Here is a 21,074-nt window from a genome sequence, read left to right on the forward strand (position 1 = left end):
ACAGTCTCCTCCAGGAAGTGGGGGTGTGGGGGTAGGGGTGTGCGGCGAGGGTGGATTTTGCCTGGAGCCAACTTTAGGTCCTAAGGCACACCGCAGGTGTCAAGAGCACCACTTCCCATCTCCAGGCCTCCCTGCACTGAGGCACTGGCTTCAGACTGTGTCCCCAGGACCTATGACTCCTCAAAGATACTTCAGTGAGAGTATTTGAATTTCATTTTACTTATTTGCAAATTACTTTAATAATAATATTTAATGTTATTTTTATAATATAATGGGAAATGGTTTACATCTTTTTAATTGAGTCCCCCCAACATGTAAATAAAAGCAAAAATTTCAAAATTTGCTCTTATGAAACTTGAATGAAGTTTTTGTCTGTTTGCATAAGCAAAGAGAATCCTGATATTATAAATTGAGCTACCTAAAAACTTAATATTTGAAACTGCTTGCTGGCATAAATTGAAATTTTCTTGATACTTTAAGAACCAATTTACAACAATGTGAGGCAATGAATTAGGTGCTAGGATAACATAATTTTGCAAAATTCATCTACAACATTCAACTTCTATTTCTTTGTTGTCATCAGAATCAATATTTTTATTGATTTCTTTGGTAGTAAGTATACAGTAGTCCCCCCTTATCTGTGGGGGATACATTCCAAGACCCCCAGTGGGTGCCTGAAACCACGGATGGTCCTGAACCCTGTATAGACTATGTTTTTCCCGTACGTACATACCTAAGATAAAGTTTAATTTATAAATTAGGCGCAGGAAGAGATTAACAATGATCACTAATAATAAAATAGAACAATTATAACAATATACTGTAATAAAAGTTACTACAGATCTTAACAACCTCTGCATATGATTGTTTTTCTTTCCTTATTAAGTCAAGAGCTTTCACCTTTTCGCTTAAAGGAAGCACTTTATGGCTTCTCTTTGGCATCTCCGAATTGCCAGCATCACTAGTTTTGCGCTTTGGGGCCATGATGAAGTAGAATGAGGGCTGCACTGCAGTACTGGAAGGACAGCTACTAAGTGACTAACGCTACTCAGAACAGCTCACAATTTAAAACTTACGAACTGCTTATTTCTGGAATTTTCCATTTAATATTTTTGGGCCTCAGTTGACCACAGGTAACTGAAACCATGGAAAGCAAAACCACAGGTAAGGGGTGGTGACCATATGTTATAAATGTCAGTGCACTCAAAATTGGTACTGATAAAAAGCCACTCTAATATGTTTATTTATAATGGCATTCTTTGTAGGCTCTCACTTGAAAAGAAGGATTTTGCTGCTAAAAATGTTTAGGTAGGGCTGGCCTGGTGGCATAGTGGTTAAGTTTGCGTGCTCCGCTTCGGCAGCCGGGGGTTCGTGGGTTTGGATCCCGGGCATGGACCTGCACATCGGTTGTTGGGCCATGCTGTGGTGGGAGATCCACATAAAATAGAGGAAGACTGGCACACATGTTAGCTCAGGGCCAATCTTCCTCACCAAAAAAAAAAAAAAAAAAGGTTTAGGTAAAAAATGGGCTGGATTGGCCTCTCTGGCTCCCTTAGCTCAAAACTTCTAGAAATCTATAAAGAATCGCAGCAGAAGACTATTCAGACCTTGACCAACTTCTTAGCAACTCAGCAGCAAAAGAAATTTTCCAGGGACTGAAAAACTCACACTTTCAAGTCTAGATGTTTATACTTGAATTACTTATTGTTTTCCATATTCATTTTTCCTTTTAGTTTATTTGGATGTTCAGTACATTTTTTACCACCTCCTCCCTTCCAAACTTCCAGCTGTCCGGGCTCTCCACAGCTAAGACAGTGAGGTCACTCTCATGGTAACATCTCCATCTGTACTTACGACGGCAGTGGAGTACTTGTTCCTCACACCTCTTGGCTCAAAAAGCGCACCATAACCCTGAAATTTAAAAAGGATGAAAAAATAAATAAAGCAAAAAGGATGAAGAGTTTATTGGTTTCATATAAATCACCCAGGGATGCAAATAACTAGAAATTCTTGCAATCATATTGCTTTTTATTTCTGCACTAAAGGTATAATAATTCTAATGATAGCAGTGTAGATATTCACAGCAAAAATCCGTGGGCAAGCTTGATAGTTGCTTTGTGGGGATTGAGCAGGAGAATATGGGATTTTCAAGCCCTGTCTTGGGTCCACAAAAGCCAAGTGATACTCACTTTGGGCCATGGGCACAGCCTCAACATTTGTGAATGAGGGACATCGGCCACTAGGAACCAGGACCATCTACAAAATTTGCAAGACTCAGTGCAAAATGAAAATGTGAGACCCTTTGTCCAAATAGTAAGAATTTCAAGACGGTGACAGTAGATCATTAAACTAAGCACAGCCCTCTGTGCAGGGCCCTGTGTAACTGACCAGGTTCCGTGCCCATGAGGCTGGCCCTACCAGGACCAGAGGGATGTATCTATCAATACACAAGCCCTTTCAAGGGTGGACTCATGGCATCATCTTTGTGCAAAAAAGAACAGCACCTTTTTGTCTTAGCTCAAATGCAGCCTGAGAAAAGATAATGAAATTATAGGGATCTTGAATTCTTTTTTAGAAGCTTTCCATCATAAAAACCTTGGCTCTTTGGACCTTGAATATCTCTTTTAGTTCTCATCAGAAAAGTAAATTTTTTGTTAAACTAATAGCTAGTTACACTAGGGAAGTCCAATGAGGTCCGCCTCAGAGACCCGGATTAGTAATGCTGCACCAGAGTCAGTTTTCTGGTTTTGCTAGTGTACTATGGTTATGTAAGATGTTATCCTCGGGGGAAGCTGTGTGAAGGGTACACAGGAACTCTCTGAACTATTTTTACAACTTCTTGTGAGTCTAAAGTTATTTCGGAAAAATCATTTTAAAAAGCAAAGCAATGGTTCTAGAATTTGTACATAAAGTCTGTAAAGACGTGCTGCAGAAGGAAGTCAGGGCACAGCTGGGCAGGAGGGAAGGAGTCGCTGGGCTGGAATTTGGTCAGGGCCAAAGCCACGCGCTCTTCAGCTCATAGATTATCTCTGGTGCCTTAGGTGGACACAAGAAAGGGTATTTATTTGTGAGTGTTCTAAAAAGTGTCATATTTGATCAGGACTATCAAATAACAACTCATCAAATAATAACAACAACAGCTAGATAGAGAAGAAGATTTTCATTGATGATGCGTTTGTTCCACCAGTATCACAGAATCTTCTAGACGGGCTGCCACTCATGGGAAGCAACTGTCAATTATTACTGAGGTTACTGCAGCAGGGAGTGAACTTCCGTGACTCACCGGAGTCCCCAGGACAAAGTGTGCTTGGTCTGACGCACTCGCTGGAGGTGGTGGCATATCATTCATATCCTAGAGGGAAAATGCTGACTTACTCAAAAGATAATGCGTCTCCCTCCACTTGAAAACAAAGCAGGTATGTGTGTCCTTTGCTTGCTCATATGCTCATATGCAAATAAAAATTATCACTATGATGAGGGGGAGGGAAAGTGGGAGTGGAAAAGGAAAGATGGAGAGATGCTAGAAAAAAAAGACTGTATCGAAATGGAACTGTGTGGCCTAGCGCAACCTGAAGATGTGGATTATAACATTCTATCGATAATATTACAGATACCCAGACACTGAACATGCACATAGGCAAGATCTAGAGGTGACACAGACAAACGAAACTGCGTAGATTTAGGGGTGGGATTCTGGGCAATTTCTCCTTTGGCTGTCTATTATCTTAATATGGGCCCTTCAAAAATGAAATAAAATTTCAAAGAAAATAAAGCAGCAATGGACCTTAGCAATGGTTTTATTTGAGACAGTTCATGCCTTGCAGCAGATTTTAAAATAGCGGGTTACCCAATAAATCCTAAGTGATGACTTAACTTAGGGAAGGTGTGTGAATGGCAGTTTATTTAACCAGCCCCCACAGGTGCAATTACTATTTGCAGGATACCGTGAAGGAACTGAGAGAGACACCAAGAAATAGAAGCTGCAGGCCTTGGTTTCCTCTCCTGTAAATGGGGAAACAAGATATCCTCCCCCACGGGTTCTGGTGAAAATTCAGTGGGATTGTGCTTGCAGAGTGTATACGCCATACCCCAGGCCATGGTCAGTAAGTCAGAGCTATTACTGTGCTTATCTGGAGCAATGCTTCTGGCCTCCAGAAGCTTATAGACCAGTAAAGGAGGAAGGAAAGAGAAGGCCACCATCAGCCTACATACCGTCTGTGTGCAAATTGAAAGGGCAGCCCGTCCCCCAGCAGCATGGATTGGTGGACAGAATGCCCACTGGACCTGGCCTTGCTCACCCCCAGCCAGGCACCTGCTCAATAATTTATGGCAGCCCTGGATTAACTTGCTGTTTTCCTAAGTGGGGAAAACCTACCACTTAAAGACAGGAAGATTTAGCCAGTTTGGCAACAGGGTTTTAAATGACATTGAATTGCACAATAATTGTGAGAAAATTATTCCCCTTCTAATTTGTCTTCCATACTCCTACTGACAAGGAGAAAGCCTCTGTCTGGTGCCAGCATGGTTTTGATACTTCTCCCTTGTCACAGAGAGAGAGGCAGGCAGCACTTGCCACCTAGAATTATTGGGTTCTATTTCTATTCTGTCTGTTTTCCATATCTGCTCTTTACACAAGTACAAGTGGTTTTTCATTTACAATCGAAATATAAAATTTCCTATTTAAAGAAATGTGCTTAGTTTGGACGTGAATCCATTTAAAGAAAAAAATATTTTAAAAGTACACTAGTACTAGTGGCGTATGCATACAGCAAAAAGTCATGAAGGTGGTACTGGACAGACTGAAATGTGGGCGCTGAGTCACGTGACATTGTTGCCCTGAGAGGCGAGGGTGTGTTAGGTTGAGTGGAATCATGGGGGCTTTGCAGGTGGGGCCGGGGTGGAGGGAGGTGTGGAGGGGGCTTACAAAGGCACATCACTAGGATGTGGGTCTGGGGAGCAGCCAGGGTGTTCCCTGCCATGGAAGCCACCAGCAAAGCCACCTCTGTGATTAAACCCAAGCAGCAAATATGTTGAGGGTTACCTTAGCACCCAGCGTGGCGCCTGCCTCGGTTGTGTTGATCGACAGGGCTGTCATCTGATCCCCTACATCTGACGTTCCCTGTGGAACCCGGGGAAAGAAATACGACAGGGGCTGAAGTTACAGATGGCAGAAATAGAAGCAGAGAGCAAGGAGTAACATCTCAAACCCGTTGTATCTATGTCATCACAGAAATCACCCAGACTCTAGAAAAGATGCCTATCCTAGAAACCTAGACAACTCATTTGGGGAGGGGATGGTTTTGTAATTGCTGGTCAGGAAGCTGAGTTTCTTGTTGTTCAGCGTTTTGTGTCAAGTGGTGGTAAAAGACCCTCATTTCAATAGGCCTCCGAATCTAGAAGCTCGCCCTCTTCTAAGGCTCGAAATGAAGGCTCTTGGTGTCACCGAGGTTGGCAGTGCTGTGTGCACTGTCTCATTCATTCCTCATTCAACAAATATTCACTGAGGGACTCAAATGTTGACAGGTGCTGGGTTTCTGTTGGCTAAGGGCACACCAGCTTTCCCATGGAGATGGGAGGCATCTATGCAATCCTGTAAACCATCTTGAGTGGAAAGCAGCAGCATATGACAAGGCAGGTGGAATCAACCACGGCATCTTGGGTGAAGGGAGTCTTCCCAAGAGCACAGAATGTCCCCGGTGAGTGTGTGCAGGTTTGTAGGCTGGTACATTCGTGTGAGACAGATGGACGGAGAAGTGTATGCACTTTGAGATGGCATTATTTACCAATGGCTACAAAGACATAATTAGTAATTACTGTTACTAATACTAACATTGGCAGCCACTGTTTATCGCATGCCTGCCAATGCCCTAGCCTGTGTTAAAAACTTTATATGTGTTATTTGATTGAATTGTTCAATAAACCTAAGAGAGAGAACATTATTAATCTCACTTTATATTTGAAAGCCAAAGTTCAGTTAGATTATGTGTCTGATAAACCACAGTTTTGGAATCTAAACCCAGGTTTTTGGATCCCGGTTCTCAGAGCCCTAAAGATACTGTGGCAGAAATGGGGGTATGTCCTGAGATGCAAGTGGGAGATGAGGAGAAGGACATCTTGAAGTACAAGAAGAGGACAGTGACCCCTTGTCCTGGATGGGGCTCTCGTCCCTCTCACAGCTGGTCCTTGACCACTGCCATCTTGCCACCAGATCCCCTCCAACCTACCTGGCCTCAGCCCTGCAATGACCAATCTTCCCTTCCACACACTCTGCTTCTGCAGCTGCTTCCTCCCTCCCGAGAGACAAGCGCTGAGCTGCCGGCCAGGCCAGCAAGAACAGCACCGGGGCCCCAGCACCACCTCTTCTACCCTGGCTGTGCCTGCAGCCAGAGCCTGGGGAGGCGCCTTCCCCACTGGTCTCCTCCAAGCTTGCTAACCTCAGCCCCAGCCCACCAAGGTGGAAGCTAAGCACAGCCTCTGGGCCTAGGAGCTGTTCCTGTTTTCCTGGACGGTTGAGCATTTGAGCAGAGAGGAACTGCCTAAGGCCAGGGATTCTATCTGTTACACAAAACACTGTCGTTTGTCAAGATGGCTTTCTTTTAAAATTACACAAACAAATCAAAACAGCCAGCTGCTGCTCTCATGGCTGGGGCGAGGGGATTCCTTCCGGGGATCCAGCTGTCTAGATAGTTTGGACCATCCTGCCTTCTCATTCCCACCCAGGAGGGGCTCAGAGCAGGCCTGTGTGGTCGTACAGGCATGTACATCTACAACATGACCTAAGGCTGTTAATTCCCTCTTCCTTCACATCAGTAGGGAAGAGACAATGTGGGAAGAATCCTAGGAGTCTTGGTCAACCGCCGGTTTCTCCAACCACCAATCATTTTTTAGAGTATCTCCCTGTTTACTTGAGCATAATACCAAACTTAACCGGACCATCTTCTCCCTAAAGCATCTCACTTGGTGCAATAAGTCTCTTCCTTCCAGGAGAAAACTGTCAGTGGAGGGTCTAAGACAACAGATGAGGCAAGCTGAATCCTCTGTGCACAAAACCTGGTGTTTCCTTTTGTCATTTCTTTGGCTTTCATTTTTGGATCAACCACCCTTAGTTCTGGGTGAAGACAGACAGGAGAGCTCATAATGCTTCCATCCCTTGGCCCTGCTAACCCTAGCCCAGGGTTGCTATGAGGATGACTGAGCTAAGGCAGGGCCAGGGTCAGAAGCAGCAGGTTTGAAAAAGCAGCAGTTACTGGCTGATTACCTCGTGTCGAAGGAAATGTGAGCTGCCTTCATAGGCTTCGTCGTCTTTGATCCACAATCTGTGAGGTTGATTTTATCATCCCTAGTCCACAGATGAGGATGTGGGGTTAAATGACTTGCTCACTACGATGAAGCTAATAATACGCAAAGCCCAGGTCTTGTCCCTGCAAGGCCAGCCTCTGGTGGCAAAGGTGGAGGGGCGGGTTCTGCCTCACTCCACCCAGGCCACGGCCAAGAAGCCAGCATGGACTCATTTGACTAGCGAGAATACACACTTTCCGTTTAGAGAAATGCCACCTAGCAAAAATCATTTTTCCCCTAAACAAGGTTTCTCAACCCTGGCACTGCTGACACTTTGAGCTAGACACTTCTCTGTGGTGGGGCTGTCCTGGGCACTGCAAGAGGTTTAGCCTCATCCCCGGCCTCTACTCACCAGATGCCAAAAGCATCATCATCCCCTCACCATATTCCCACCGAGTGGTGACAATCAAAATTGTCTCCAGACATTGCTACATGTCCCCTGACGGGCAAAATCGCCCCCAGTTGAGAACCACTGACGTAAAACAATAAATAAATTTAGTTGAGTTGGACAACTTTCGCAGGAATTTTTACCCATTTTCTACTCAGATATGAGTGAGAGTAAAGGAATGAGAGGGGACACAATGAAGGAAAACAAATATGCACATGTATCATTGACGTCACTGTCATGAAACATGAAGCATTGTGTTCCACTACCTGGGGAGAAATGGCTTTGCTCTCATCGTTATATGTCATCAAGGTCTGGTGGCCGTCCTCAGATGGGATAGAGCATCTGTGCCTCTCTGCTTCAGACACAAAATAGCATCGCAGCAGGAAAAGCAGAGCCACTGTGAGGAGACAAAGGGAGAAATGGGTTGCACAAGCTCGTCTTTATCCAATGTTGAAACAGGATCATGTTTGTTAACTTAGAACTCAGCCATGAACCGACAAGGTCAAATTGTGTCTTAATCAACTTTGTAAATTTAGCACAGCTCGGGGCAGAAATAGGTGCCAGATACCTATTTGCTGAATTGATTGATTAATACCATGCAACCAGTAACATCGTATTGCTGGTTCAAAAATCTAGCTTCCTTATTAGCCTTCGCCCAGGAGCCCAGGAGCGTAGACATCTGTATATTCCTGCCCCAGCGTTATTACAAACCATAGGGTCATCCTTAGACAGTGTTCCTCTATGGATTCCATGGCTGTTAACTGCTGCTCATTGAGTAGAAGCTGCTTTTGCCAGACGGCAGCATGTCTGACCAGGCTGGCAACCTCTGATCTGAGTCTGGCACTCTGATGAGCCTAGAGGTCCTTCTCCAGGCATCCTACTGATCTCTGCCACCATCTGCTCCCCACCCCAGAGGACTCCACACCCCTGGCTTACAGCCTGGGGAGAAGAGTCACATCCCCAGGACCACTCCCCAGACCACTGACCTGCCAGAGCCATGAACACTGCACAGAGAGGGGCGAGGGGGCCCAGGAGAAGCCCAGCTCCTGCAACTGAGTGCTCCGCACATGTGACTCCACTGTGACAGGAACAGACCCTCACATGGACAGTCTGCTTCTGGGAAAGTCCCTGTTTGTCTCCGATGAAAAGCGGCACTGAGTAGTTACCTCGTGGGAGGCTTCTCAACATTAAAAGCTCAGCTGACCGACCTGCAAAGGGAAAAGGATCTTGCATGCATCAATTCCTCACTTGCTCATCTACTCTGCACACATTCACTAAAGGCCTACCATGTGCCAAGGCTCTGTACGAAAGTTAGCCAACTGTGAAGTTGGAGGGAACAGTCACCAAGATCACCCTCACTTCTGACACCAGCTGCAAGTTCAGGGGTTCCCAAGACCAGGCTTGGGTTTGATAATTTTCTAGGAGCCACAGAACTCACTGAAAGCTATATACTCAGGGCTGTGGTTTATTGCAGCCAAAAGATATGGATTAAAATCAGCCAGGGGAAGAAGCACAGAGGGCAGAGTCCAGAGATGCACCAGACACAGAGCTTCCAGTTCTTCTCTCCAGCAGGGTCAGGACAGCGTTACTTCTCAGCATTGACAAGTGACAACACGCATGGAATACTGCCGACCAGGGAAGCTCCGAGCCTTGCATCCAGAGTCTTTAAGGGGCTTGGTCATGTAAACCTGGTTAGCCGCCCACATGGCTGGCCTCAGTCTCCAGCCCCTCCAGAGATAGACTGATACCCACATGACAAAGGCCCCTCCCTAAATCCCATTGTTCCTATTGATTATCACCCACCCCCGTAAGACCCCCATGTAAATAAAGACACTCCTTCCTATCAGGCAGGACATTCCAAAGGCTTAGAGGTCACCTCCCAGGAGCCAAGGGCAAAGCCCAGAGGTCTTTTGGGGTAAGGTTCAATGCTTTACTACACACTCTGGGTCTGGGAACTGTAAACATGAGTCACAGTTTCAACTAAAAAACACGCTACATTCCCCAGACCCACTGACAGAAGCACAAAGGAGAATGTTGAAGTGGATGCCAGTGGTTCCTCATGGTAATACCACCCCACTTTTCCTTTGGGAGAGCCCACACTTCCTGAACTCTCAGCCCATGTGGATCAGGAGATGCTAAGCCCAGATCCCTACTAGGTCCAGGTGTGGGCTCAGAACCAGCCAACTGGCACATCTGCCCTCTCAACCCTCACCCACAATGATGGGCAGGCGTTTATATCGCCAAGCCACTGGGTGATATAAATCTTCTTGCCAGGTGCCAGGACGAGTCCAGGGCCTCCCAGCAGGCACCTGCTGCTCCCAGCGGAGAGCCTGCCTGAAAGTGAAGGAACCCAGAGGAAGGCAGAGCCAAGGCACCAACAGGCTTCCAGGGATGTCCTCTGAGCACCTAGACCCAGCTCTCCTGGAACACCAGCTTACCTGGCTTCTTTCTCAGTTGCAAAAGCAAATAAATTCCTTTCTTGCCTAAATCTGTTTGAGTCAAGGTTCTGTCATTTTCAGTCCTTTATCCCTGGTCAATACAAATGCTCACCTCTATTTTCCCCCAGTTTCCATGTGTCTTCTGCGTTTCCCCCAGCATCGTCCAATGCAAAGGTAAAGGGGTCCGAGTAGGGCTCCAGGTCGCCATCCTCGGCCTCGATGACGAGGGGCTGGTTCACTGCAGACTCACAGACCTCCACGTACCGGGAACGGGGATGGAGAGTTGGGGCGTTGTCATTGACGTCAGACAGGAAGAGCGTCAGGGTCCCCGTCCCAGTCTGCGGCGGGAGACCTTGTAAGGGGTTCCAGGAAGGATTGCCTATCAATGAGAGAGCCTGGTCCCTGCACACACCCCAGGAAAATGAGCTCTCTCAGCCTCCGAGGAAAAGGACCATTCCACTGAAATACTGAAACCATTTCCCTTTCAAATCCATAAGCTTTACTGTAGGCGCCTGATCTGTTTTCTTGCTTTTTTGAAAATTCAGAATATCTGGCTGGGGTAAGTTAACAAAACACTTGCCACCTCAGATCATGTGTAGAACCAGGTAGAATAAATTAAAACGTCAGTCATGCCAGGTGTTAAGAGGGGGTGGGCCAGGAGGGAAACAGGGCTGATGGGGGTGGAAATGTCCTGCATCCTGACTGTGTCCATGTCAATGTCCTGGTGGTGAGAGGTACCACGGTTTTACGAGGTGTTACCAATGGGGGACACTGGGCACCGGGAACTTGGGATCCCACGATATCATGTCTTAACACTGCATGTGAACCTACAATTCTCTCAAAATAAAAGTTTAACTTTTTAAAAAATGCCAGTTGTGAAACCATCCATAACAGAATCATGGGACCCTGGAAGACAGACCCCACTTTCCTTCTCCTCACTTAAAACTGATTAGGGACACAGATTTAACACCTTCCTAACCAACGTTCTACTAGTTAACTATACAAATGCGAGTATACAGCTACGTATCCTTGGAACCCGGGTTTTAACTCACAGATTTTTCTTAAATATGATTATTAATGTTATTTGAAAGTTTTTATTTATTCAACTTTGTGTTTTGGTAGGTTTAAAAGTTCAGCCTTGGGAGATTGTAGAGGAAAGTGTTGAAACACGGTTATAAAACCACTGATCCTGGTTCATGACAAATTTGTCCCATATAGGCACATTTACCTGAGCTTATAAGCCATTCCAAGTACAGGGAGACTGTGCTAAATATCTATCACACACACTGGCTTTGATGAAGAGCTGAAGGATTATCTTATGAACCGATGAAAAGGACATTGGGTTTGATTGCGACTTCCTCATCAGTTTAGTCGTCTCTTCTGAACAAACACTGCCCTTCTTTCCATGGCATTGGCCCCTCGTTTGCCATTTCAAGAATTATCATCAAAAATAATCACCAGTATGGATGCACAGTGATAAAAAAAGGTTTCTTTTATATTTTTCCCAGTTGTGCTGAAAGACTCTGGTGTTATTTTCACTTAGGAAGCAAGAAAACATATTTTCCCCCCAATTTTGGATAAACACTTACCATCATCAACAGCATGAACGATGATTATGTAAAAGCTATCATTTACATAAGGAGATTCTCGGTCAATTTGCTCTCTGGTGATAACTGCTCCTGAGCACTCATCTATGGTGACCCAATTTGCCGGATCATGAACCAGTTTATATCTTGTAGAAGGAAACACAGGCAATTTTTAAAATTAAAAAGTTACATCAAAAGACAAATCAAAACATATCCTAGCAGATACAATTCCTATCACAAGAGATGTAGGAAATTCTAAGAAGAATTAAGTCAAGAGTGTTTATGAATTTGATGAAGGCACAGGAATGTTTCAGCCCGAAGACTCCATCAGGGTGTCAAATCGATATTCAGTGAATACTGTGTCCAGGCCTTGTGGGGCTTCACCCAACTTTGCCCATCTTAGGGAAAACATTTCACCCTGGAAAAGAACCAAACTTCAGTTGCCTACAGGGCCTGGTAGCTTAGTGTTAAAACCAACCTGCCTTTGAAACAGAAGAGTAGGCCTTGATTACCCCTGGAGCCCAAAGGATTCACACATGGGTAACCCAGTCAGTCTAAGAGGTCTTCTACATCCCCCCTCACCTGTGTGCATGCCTGGTGCCATTTTAATAGGGGGCATGCCAAGCCCTCCAGAATTCCCCCAGACCTGTTGAATCAGATGGCATCCATTGAAACCATGTTGGGCTGCCAAGCACAGCTGCCTGCTGAGAGACCCACAGAGGGAACCTCCTGTACCCAGGGGCAAACAACAGAAAAGGTAGAGACCCCCAAAAGGGCCAGAGAAGGGAAGGTTCCCATGCCTTCTCTTCCTCACTGGGAAAGGCTGTGAAAAGGGTCAGCATCTATCCCTCTCTGATGTTCGACAGGTCACAGTTTTTAAAGGGACCAAAGCTTTTCCATGCACTGCTTCAACTCGCGGAGCAAATTCCAGAAGTGCCTTGGAAGAACAGTGGTTTTGTATGTTTACAAATCAGGGGTAGAAACTCAAGAGTTCTTCTGTGGATCATCTCAGAGCAGAAGACAGCCTCTCCCAGCAAATTGGTGCATGAGAAGTAGCTCCACTGAACGAGACGGAACCGAGCACACTAAACAAAGCCAGCTCACCAGGTCCTGTCTCAGCTCTGTCACAAAGGACACTCAACTCACGTCTTGGAAAAGGTAATATGGGAGGCTAAAGTGAGTAGACTGTTTAGCTCATGACTTCAGTGAAATCCAAGCGTTTTCTGAGATCTACTTATGAGCCAACCATATTAAGAGACAGGAATACAGCAATGGATAAGACACGGGCTCTACATCACTGTTCTCAAAGTGAGGTCGTGGACCAGCAGCATCAGCAACACCTGGGAACTTGTTAGAAATGCAAATCTCAGTCCCCACTGCAGACCTCAGAATCAGAAACCCCAGGAGTGGGGCCCAGCAATGTGCATTTTAACAAGCCCTCATGGCAATTCTGATTCACGCTGTAGTTGGACAACCACTACTTACAGCCTCTGATTTTGAGAGCAAGTGTTGGGAAATTTTTATACTCAATGGCATTGCTGTGATCCCCAAGTACATAATCATTTTTCTAATAATTCATTTTTTAATACTCTATAGAATTATCACTCTGCAGTGAATTGGCAATTAAAAGAAATGAAGTCTGGTTCTTCCCAATGTATAAGTTGAGAAGCTCAAACTCAAGCACTCATGGGGGTCAAGCAGGCGCCAGAAATGAGTGAAGCTGGCCAGATGGGGACTGGGGACAACTGCTGAGCTTGGTCTCTCAAAGGGGCGTGACATACGACCCCCACTGTGCCCTAGATGATCATGGGCCCATGGGACACAGGCCTGGTGATGCCAAATCTTTCTGTTTTTCAAGAACATCCAGATAATTTAGATTGGTAGCACAATCTCTTGATTTTTAAATGCTGGCAACTATATTATTTTTTCTTTTTTTATTGTGGTAAAATACACATAACATGAAATTTATCATCTTAACCATTTTTAAGTGTACAGTTCAGTGGTATTAAATACTTTCACATTGTTGTGCAACAATCATCACCATCCATCCCCATAACTCTTTTCATCTTGTAAAACAGAAACTCTATACCTACTAAACACTAACTCTCCGTTCTCCCCTCCCCCAGCCCCTAGCACCCACCCTTCTACTCTGAATCTGTCTCTATGATTTTGACTACTCTAAGTACCTCATATGAGAGGAATAATATAGTATTTGTCTTTTTGTGACCAGCATATTTCACTTAGCATAATGTCCTCAAGGTTGATCCATGTTGTAGCGTATTGCAAAATTTCCTTCCTTTTTAAGGCTGAATAATATTCCATTACATGTACATACAACATTTTGCTTATCCATTCATCCATTAATGGACACTTGGGTTACTTCCACATTTTAGCTATTGTGAACAATGCAGCTATGAACATGGGTGTACCAATATCTCTTCAGGACCCTGTTTTCAATTCTTTTGGGTATATACCCAGAAGTGGAATTGCTGGATCATATGGTAATTCCATTTGTAATTTTTTGAGGAGCCTGCATACTGTTTTCCACAGCAACTGTACCATTTTACATTCCTACCAACAGAGTACAAGGGTTCCAATGTCTTCACACCCCAACCAACATTTGTTGTTTTCTGTTTTTTTGATTGTACTCATCCTAATGGGTGTGAGGTGGGATTTCACTATAGTTCTGATTTGCATTTCCCTAATGATTAGTGGTGTTGAGCATCCTTTTACATGCTTATTGGCCATTGGTATACCTTCTTTGGAGAAATGTCTATTCAAATCCTTTATTGTTAAATCAGGTTGTTTTTTTGTTGTTGAGTTTTAGAAGTCCTCTATATATTCTGGATATTAATCTCCTATCAAATATATGATTTACAAATATTTTCTCCCATTCTGTGGATTGCCTTTGTACTCTGTGGATAGTGTTTTTGAGGCACAAAATGTTTTAATTTTCATGAAGTCCAATTTCACTATATTTTCTTTTGTGGCGTATGCCTTTGGTGTCATATCCAAGAAATCATTGCCAAATCCAGTATTGTGAAGCTTTTGTCCTATGTTTTCTTCTAAGAGTTTTATTATTTTAGGTTTTACATTTAGGTCCTTGATCTGTTTCAAGTTAACTTTTGTATATGGTGATGGTGTCTTGTTTCTGTCTTTGGAGTTCCAGTGAGTCTCCACAGACAGCATATAGTTGGATCATGTGTTTTTATCCATTCTTGATTGGAGAATTTAATCCATATACATGTAAAGTAATTACTGATGAGAGACTTTCTTCTGTCATTGTAATATTTGTTTTCTACGTGCCCTAACTTTTGTGTTCCTCATTTCCCTCATTACTGCCCTCTTTTGTGTTTAGTTGATTTTCTGTAGTTAAATGTTTAAGTTATTTTCTATTTTCCTTTTGTGTATATTCAACAGCTATTTTCCTTGTGGTTACCTTGGAGATTACGTTTAACATCCTAAAGTTATAACACTCTATAATTTGAATTTATACCAGCTTACTTTCGATAACATACAAAAACCCTGCTCCTTTACAGCTCTGTTCCCACCCCTTTCGATTGTTGGCGTCACAAAATTACATCTTTATACATTGCGTGCCCAGAAACATAAACTAGTAATTCTTTTAAATGCATTAGTCTCCCAAGTTATGTAGAAAACCAGATTTGAAGTTACAAACCAAAGTTACAGTAGTACTAGCTTTTACACTCATAATTTCTTTTTTCTTTAAATGTTTTAGTCTCTTAAATCATGCTCAAAACAAACAAAAAGTACAGTTACAAACCACTCTTATAATAATACTAGCTTTTATAATTGCCCGGGTATTTACCTTCATTGAGATCTTTATTTCTCTATACAGCTTCGAGTTACTGTTTAGTCTCTTTTCTTTTCACCTTACAGGATTCCCTAGAGTATTACTTCCAGGGCAGGTCTAGTGGTCACGAACTCCCTCAAATTTTGTTACCTAGGGATGTCTTAATTTCTCCCTCACTTTTGTGTGTGTGTGGGAAGAAGATTAGCCCTGAGCTAACATCCAATGCCAATCCTCCTTTTTTTGTTTTTTGGTTTTTTTTTTGCTGAGGAAGATTGGCCCTAGGCTAACATCCGTGCCCATCTTCCTCTACTTTATATGGGACACCGCCACAGCATGGCTTGACAAGCAGTGCATCAGTGCGTGCCCAGGATCTAAACCTGCAAACTCCGGGCCACTGAAGCGAAGCATGCAAACTTAACTGCTACGCCACTGGGCCAGCCCCTCTCCCTCACTTTTAAAGGACAGTCTTGCCAGATATAGGATTCTCGGTTGACAGGTTTTTGTCTTTTAGCACTTTGAATATATCAGCGCACTGCCTCCTGGCCTCCAAAGTTTCTGAGGAGAAATCTGGGGATAATCTTATTGAGGATACCATGTATATGATGATTCACTTCCCTCTCACTGCTTTCAAGATTCTCTCTTTTTGTTTGGCTTTTGAAAGTTTGATTATAATATGTCTTGGTGTGCATATTTGAGTTCATCTTACTTGGAGTTCTTTGAGCTTCTTGATGTTTATATTCATGTCTTTCATCAAATTTGGGAAGTTTTCAGCCCCATTATTTCTTCAAATATTCTCTCTGTCCCTTCCTCTCTCTGTTTTCCCTATGAGACTCCCATGATGTGTATTTTGGTCTGCTTGATGGTGTCCCACAGGTCCCTAAGGCTCTGTTCACTTTTCTTCAATCTTTTTTATTTCTGTTCCTCAATCTTGATAATTTCCATTGTCCTATCTTCAAGTTCACTGATTCTTTCTTCTGCCTGCTTAAATCTGCCTTTAAATCCCTCTAGTGAAATTTTCATTTCAGTTATTGCACTTTTTAGCTCCAGAATTTCTTCCTTGTTTTTTTTTAGGTTTTCTATCTCCTTATTGATATTTCCATTTTGTTCACACATTTTCTTAACTTTCTCCATGTCTTCCTTTAGTTCTTTAAGCATCTTTAACACACTTGTTTTCAAGTCTTTGTCTACTAGATCTGCCATTAGGGCTTCTTCAGGGACTGTTTCTGTTGATTTGTTTTTTTCCTCTGAATGGGCTATACTTTCCTCTTTCTTTATATGTGATTTTTTGCTGAACACTGGAAATTTGGATCCAATAATGTGGCAACTCAGGAAATCAGATTCTCTCCCTTCCCCAAGGTTTGCTGTTTTTTCTTATTGTTTTTGTTATTGTTTTTTTGATTGTTGTAGGCTTTCTCAGTGCCAAGGATCAAACTGAGGTGAAAACTTAATATTTTCTCAGATCTTTTCTATTCCTTTCCCTGGGCATGCATGATCACTTTGTAATTTTCCCCACTTATGCAGTCATTTTTGAATGTCCTAGTCTTTAATGGCTGGCTCCTGAAAGGGGAAAGAGTGAAAAATAAAGAGGGGGCGGGGAAAGGCACTGATCCTTTAAATTCACTGGAAGTCACTTCAACCGGAGGGTGAGGGGCTTGCAACAATGGAGGGGAGGTGCAACAACAAGGGCTGCCACCTCTTTGCACCTCTGTGATCGGAAGCAGCAATTAGAGTACAGATCCCAGACATTTGGAGGACAGGGTCCCTTTTGCCCACCCTGGCTCCCACAAACTCTGCAAACTACTCCAGGAACACATGCACAGCTGCCTACTACATGGCTGGAGGTGGGGGATGGGTAGCTGCTAGTGTGCTAAGAGCTGAAATTGACTAAAATTAACTGCAGTTTACCTTCTGAGTCTTCCCTGGAAGTTGCAACCCTTCAACAGACTCCAGAGTTCCAAGGTAGGTACATCAGAGTCTGCTAGAGCAATTGTTGTCTGGGTGGGGAGACCAATTCCTGGTGCTTCCCACGCTGCCAGCTTCATGGGAATTATGGCAACTTTATTTTTAAAAACAAAACTCTAAGCAACTCAAGTATTTTGTTTTTAAAACTAGAGTTGTCATAATCAATCTTCCTGGGGAATATGGCAACTTTATTTTTTAAAACACTAAGCAACCCAAGTGTTCATTGACAGATAAATGAATAAACAAAATGGGGTATATACTTACAGTGAAACATTATTCAGCTTTAAAAAGGAAGGAAATTCTGACATTCTACAGCATAGATGAAACTTAAGGACATTATGCTTAATTAAATAAGCCAGTCACAAAAAATACAAATACTGTATGATTCCACTTATATGAAATACCTAGAGTAGTCAAATTCATAGGGACAGAAAGTAGAATGGTGGTTGCCAGGGGCTGGGGGTGGAGGAAATAAGGGATTGTTGTTTAATGGGTACAGAGTTTCAGTTTTACAAGATGAAAAGAGTTCTGGAGAAGAATGGTGGTGATGATTGCACAACAATGTGAATGTGCTTAATGCCACTGTACTGTGCACTTAAAAATGACAAACTTTATGTATGTATATTTTACCACAATTTAACAAACAACACTTCTGTTGCCCAGAAGCCAGAGGGTTGCCAGTTTACAACCTTTGGTAAAGAGGGAGGTAGAAACACATAACAAATTATTTTCATACAAGAAAAAGACAATAAAAGAGATGTATGCTAAGTGCAGAAGGAAATGAGCAGGTAAATTCCACCTGGTGGGATCAGAGACCACTACAGAAGGAAGAAGGCATTGAACCTGGGCCAGTGGGTATTCTCCTGGTGGCTTCTGGTATTTTCATAACTGAGATCTGAGAAAAACTCAGCCTCATGAGCACATCAAAGGAGCTACTTTTCCAACAGGAATCCTCTTGAGTATGTGGCTAATTCTGCTTAAACAACCCTTCCCCTTCCTCTCTTCTCACCTTATCTGGCTGGCAGTTCTGTCTGGATCCACAGCATTAAATATTCCCAACTGAATTCCAGGCCTGGCGCCATCAACTTCACTGACGATGAAGCTCCTGGGGTGAAAGGCCGGCGGATCGTTGGCATCCGTCACCAGCACACTCACGGTGGCGCTTGCCGCTGCCTTCCTTGGCTTCTGAAGCTTGCCCCCCTCGCAGGAGAAGAGCAGCTCTTCATTTTCCACGGCGACGACAAGGCTTTGCGCTGGGTGGGTTTCATAATCCAAAGGCTGCGAGCCCCAGAGAGAGGATTTCATTAGCACCTGCTGCTCCTCTGGCCGGAGGAAGCTCAGCAGGAATCATCACTGCACACCCAGAGCTTGTGGCTTTTGCACTTCATTTATTATTTACATTGTCTTTGATAATGATCAAAAGACAGTCGTCAGCCCATTTTCAAATCATTTATGGAGTTTTTTTTTCTCCCCCTCTCCCGGTTGAAAAGAGCCACTATCCATCAGAGGGTAATGAAAAATGCAACAAAAACCATAACATAGTGAAACATTAATGTGACAATCCTGCTGCAAAAAAATCAGGGGAGTTCAGGGAAATATAGATATTAATGATCAGAGGTACTCAGGGTACAAAGTGGTCAGTGACTTAAAAGAATTGAAAAGCTAGGAATATTTGGAAAATTCCACCCCAGGCATGTAGTGTAGAGTATCTACAGAGCCTTGCTATCCACAGCACGGTCACAACCCATTGGCATCACCTGGGAGCTTGTTACACTGACAGGCAGAAACTCCGGCCGTGCCCCAGACCGACTAACTCAGGTCTGCCTTTGAACCTGATCCCCAGGTTGAGTCACCTGCACTGCACCAGAGGCTCTGGCCATTCTAGAGGCTAGCTGAGAGCAATTAATACTAAAGACACTGGGGTCAGACTGCCCCAGTCGGAGCCCCTACTCCAGCTGTGTGACTTCGTGAAAATGACTCTCTGGGCTTTGGTTTCCTTATCAGTAAAATGAGAAAATAATACTTTCCCGTAGGGCAAACTCTCCATTAGGCACAGCAGGCAAAGTGCCAGGGGCCCACAATACTTTTACCGGCCCGTGCAAATGTTCTAATTTCTTTTAAACGCAGAAGGAAAAAAATGAACTCTTAGGGTTAGAGAAAATGTTTTAAATATTTTTATCACATCAGAACAAAAGAAACATTTTGCGGCCTATGTAAATCTATTAAATTTTGTCTAAAGCAAAAAAAAAACTAGATGTTGAAGTACTTAAAGTCGTACCAAAAATAATTTTTAATATTGATATTATTTTGGTGGGAGGAGCTACAAAGCAAAAGGGTCAAGGGCCCATGGCAGAAGTCGTGACGCAGCCCTGCCTTCCTCAGTGGGTGCCCTGGGGACTCATGACATACTGCATGCAATGTGCTCAGCACACAGTCAGCATTCACCGAGGCCAGCTCCTGTTTCGTTATTAGGAATCCTGCAGAAAGGGGCCTTAACATCTGTGACCACCTGGCTGGTATGCATTCATTACGGCTGTACCTTGATGACATTTAAAATCCCTTCATTGGTCTCAGGGTCAGTCAAAATGTCAAAATGTCCCTCTTCATTGCCATTCGATATGTTGAACTTTGCTCTCCAAGCTGACGTAAGCGGCGTATCATCATCTTGGACCAGGAGACGCAGCAAGCTCTGGCTGACTTGGCCTTCGGAAATCTGAATCTCATACTGAGAGAGGCAATCATCATTTCCATGTCATAGAGATAAAGAAACACAATTAAAAAAGAAAGCGAAAAAGAGAGAAAATTTCAGCCCATAGCACAACGACCTGATCTTTCTCTTGTTATTGAACTGGACCTCAAGGGATTTGAAAGTCTGCCTGATACAGCAGAACAAGCATCAATAACAAATACCTCATCCCTTTTCCCTGTGACCTCGTGTCTACAGCTGAATGACTTTAAAAGTACTCTTCAATCCAACCCAATGCACTATTTTTCTAAGAATCTTAAAAATAATGATACACATCCCAGTTTATGCTGCCTAAAAAACCTAGCTCTTCTCCTAAAATAGAACTCTTATAGTTATTTAGATTTAGGCGATCATTTTTCTAACACATATAGATCTTTAAAATGGCTTCTCACTCAATACTTTTGGTGACAAGATAATTTCTCTCGACAAGCACATCAAAATAATAGCGTATATTTTTTCCAGCCTACTTTTGAGAGCACAGCTTTTCACCAAGCCAGAGAAGGATTTTGGAACAAGGCTCAAACATAATAAATAGTATTTTTCAGTTATTCTATATTATTTGGTGAAGTACTTTCATTGAAAACATTTCAGCTTTGGTTTATACAATTAAAAATTTTCTTTTAAATGACACTTTTGAAAAATAAGTGTTTGTAGCATTTATTTATTCAACAAAGACTGCTATGTACCAGGTTCCGTTTTAGGTGCTGTGAACGAGACAGGCAAATTCCCACCCCCAGGGAGCTGATGACTGAGTGTGTGTATGTTGAGGGGGTGAGTTGGGGATTTAGCTAGGTTGTCAGGA

General features: G+C 43.4%; 1 protein-coding gene across 1 annotated transcript in view; it reads right to left on the reverse strand.

Moving 5' to 3' along the window:
- The window catches only part of CDH26 (cadherin 26), a 51,219-nt gene that overhangs the window by 7,570 nt on the left and 22,575 nt on the right, over positions 1–21,074 (reverse strand). Inside the window, exons 8-16 of the mRNA XM_058563406.1 lie at positions 20,066–20,251; positions 18,536–18,804; positions 11,754–11,896; positions 10,277–10,516; positions 8,713–8,934; positions 7,993–8,123; positions 5,042–5,119; positions 3,284–3,352; positions 1,855–1,911 (exon numbers count right to left, since the gene is read on the reverse strand). Coding sequence (XP_058419389.1) covers positions 1,855–1,911; positions 3,284–3,352; positions 5,042–5,119; positions 7,993–8,123; positions 8,713–8,934; positions 10,277–10,516; positions 11,754–11,896; positions 18,536–18,804; positions 20,066–20,251 — 1,395 coding nt within the window. The remainder of the gene's footprint in view (positions 1–1,854; positions 1,912–3,283; positions 3,353–5,041; positions 5,120–7,992; positions 8,124–8,712; positions 8,935–10,276; positions 10,517–11,753; positions 11,897–18,535; positions 18,805–20,065; positions 20,252–21,074) is intronic.

Source organism: Diceros bicornis, chromosome 19 (genome assembly GCF_020826845.1).
Source record: "Diceros bicornis minor isolate mBicDic1 chromosome 19, mDicBic1.mat.cur, whole genome shotgun sequence".
Lineage (NCBI taxonomy): Eukaryota > Metazoa > Chordata > Mammalia > Perissodactyla > Rhinocerotidae > Diceros > Diceros bicornis.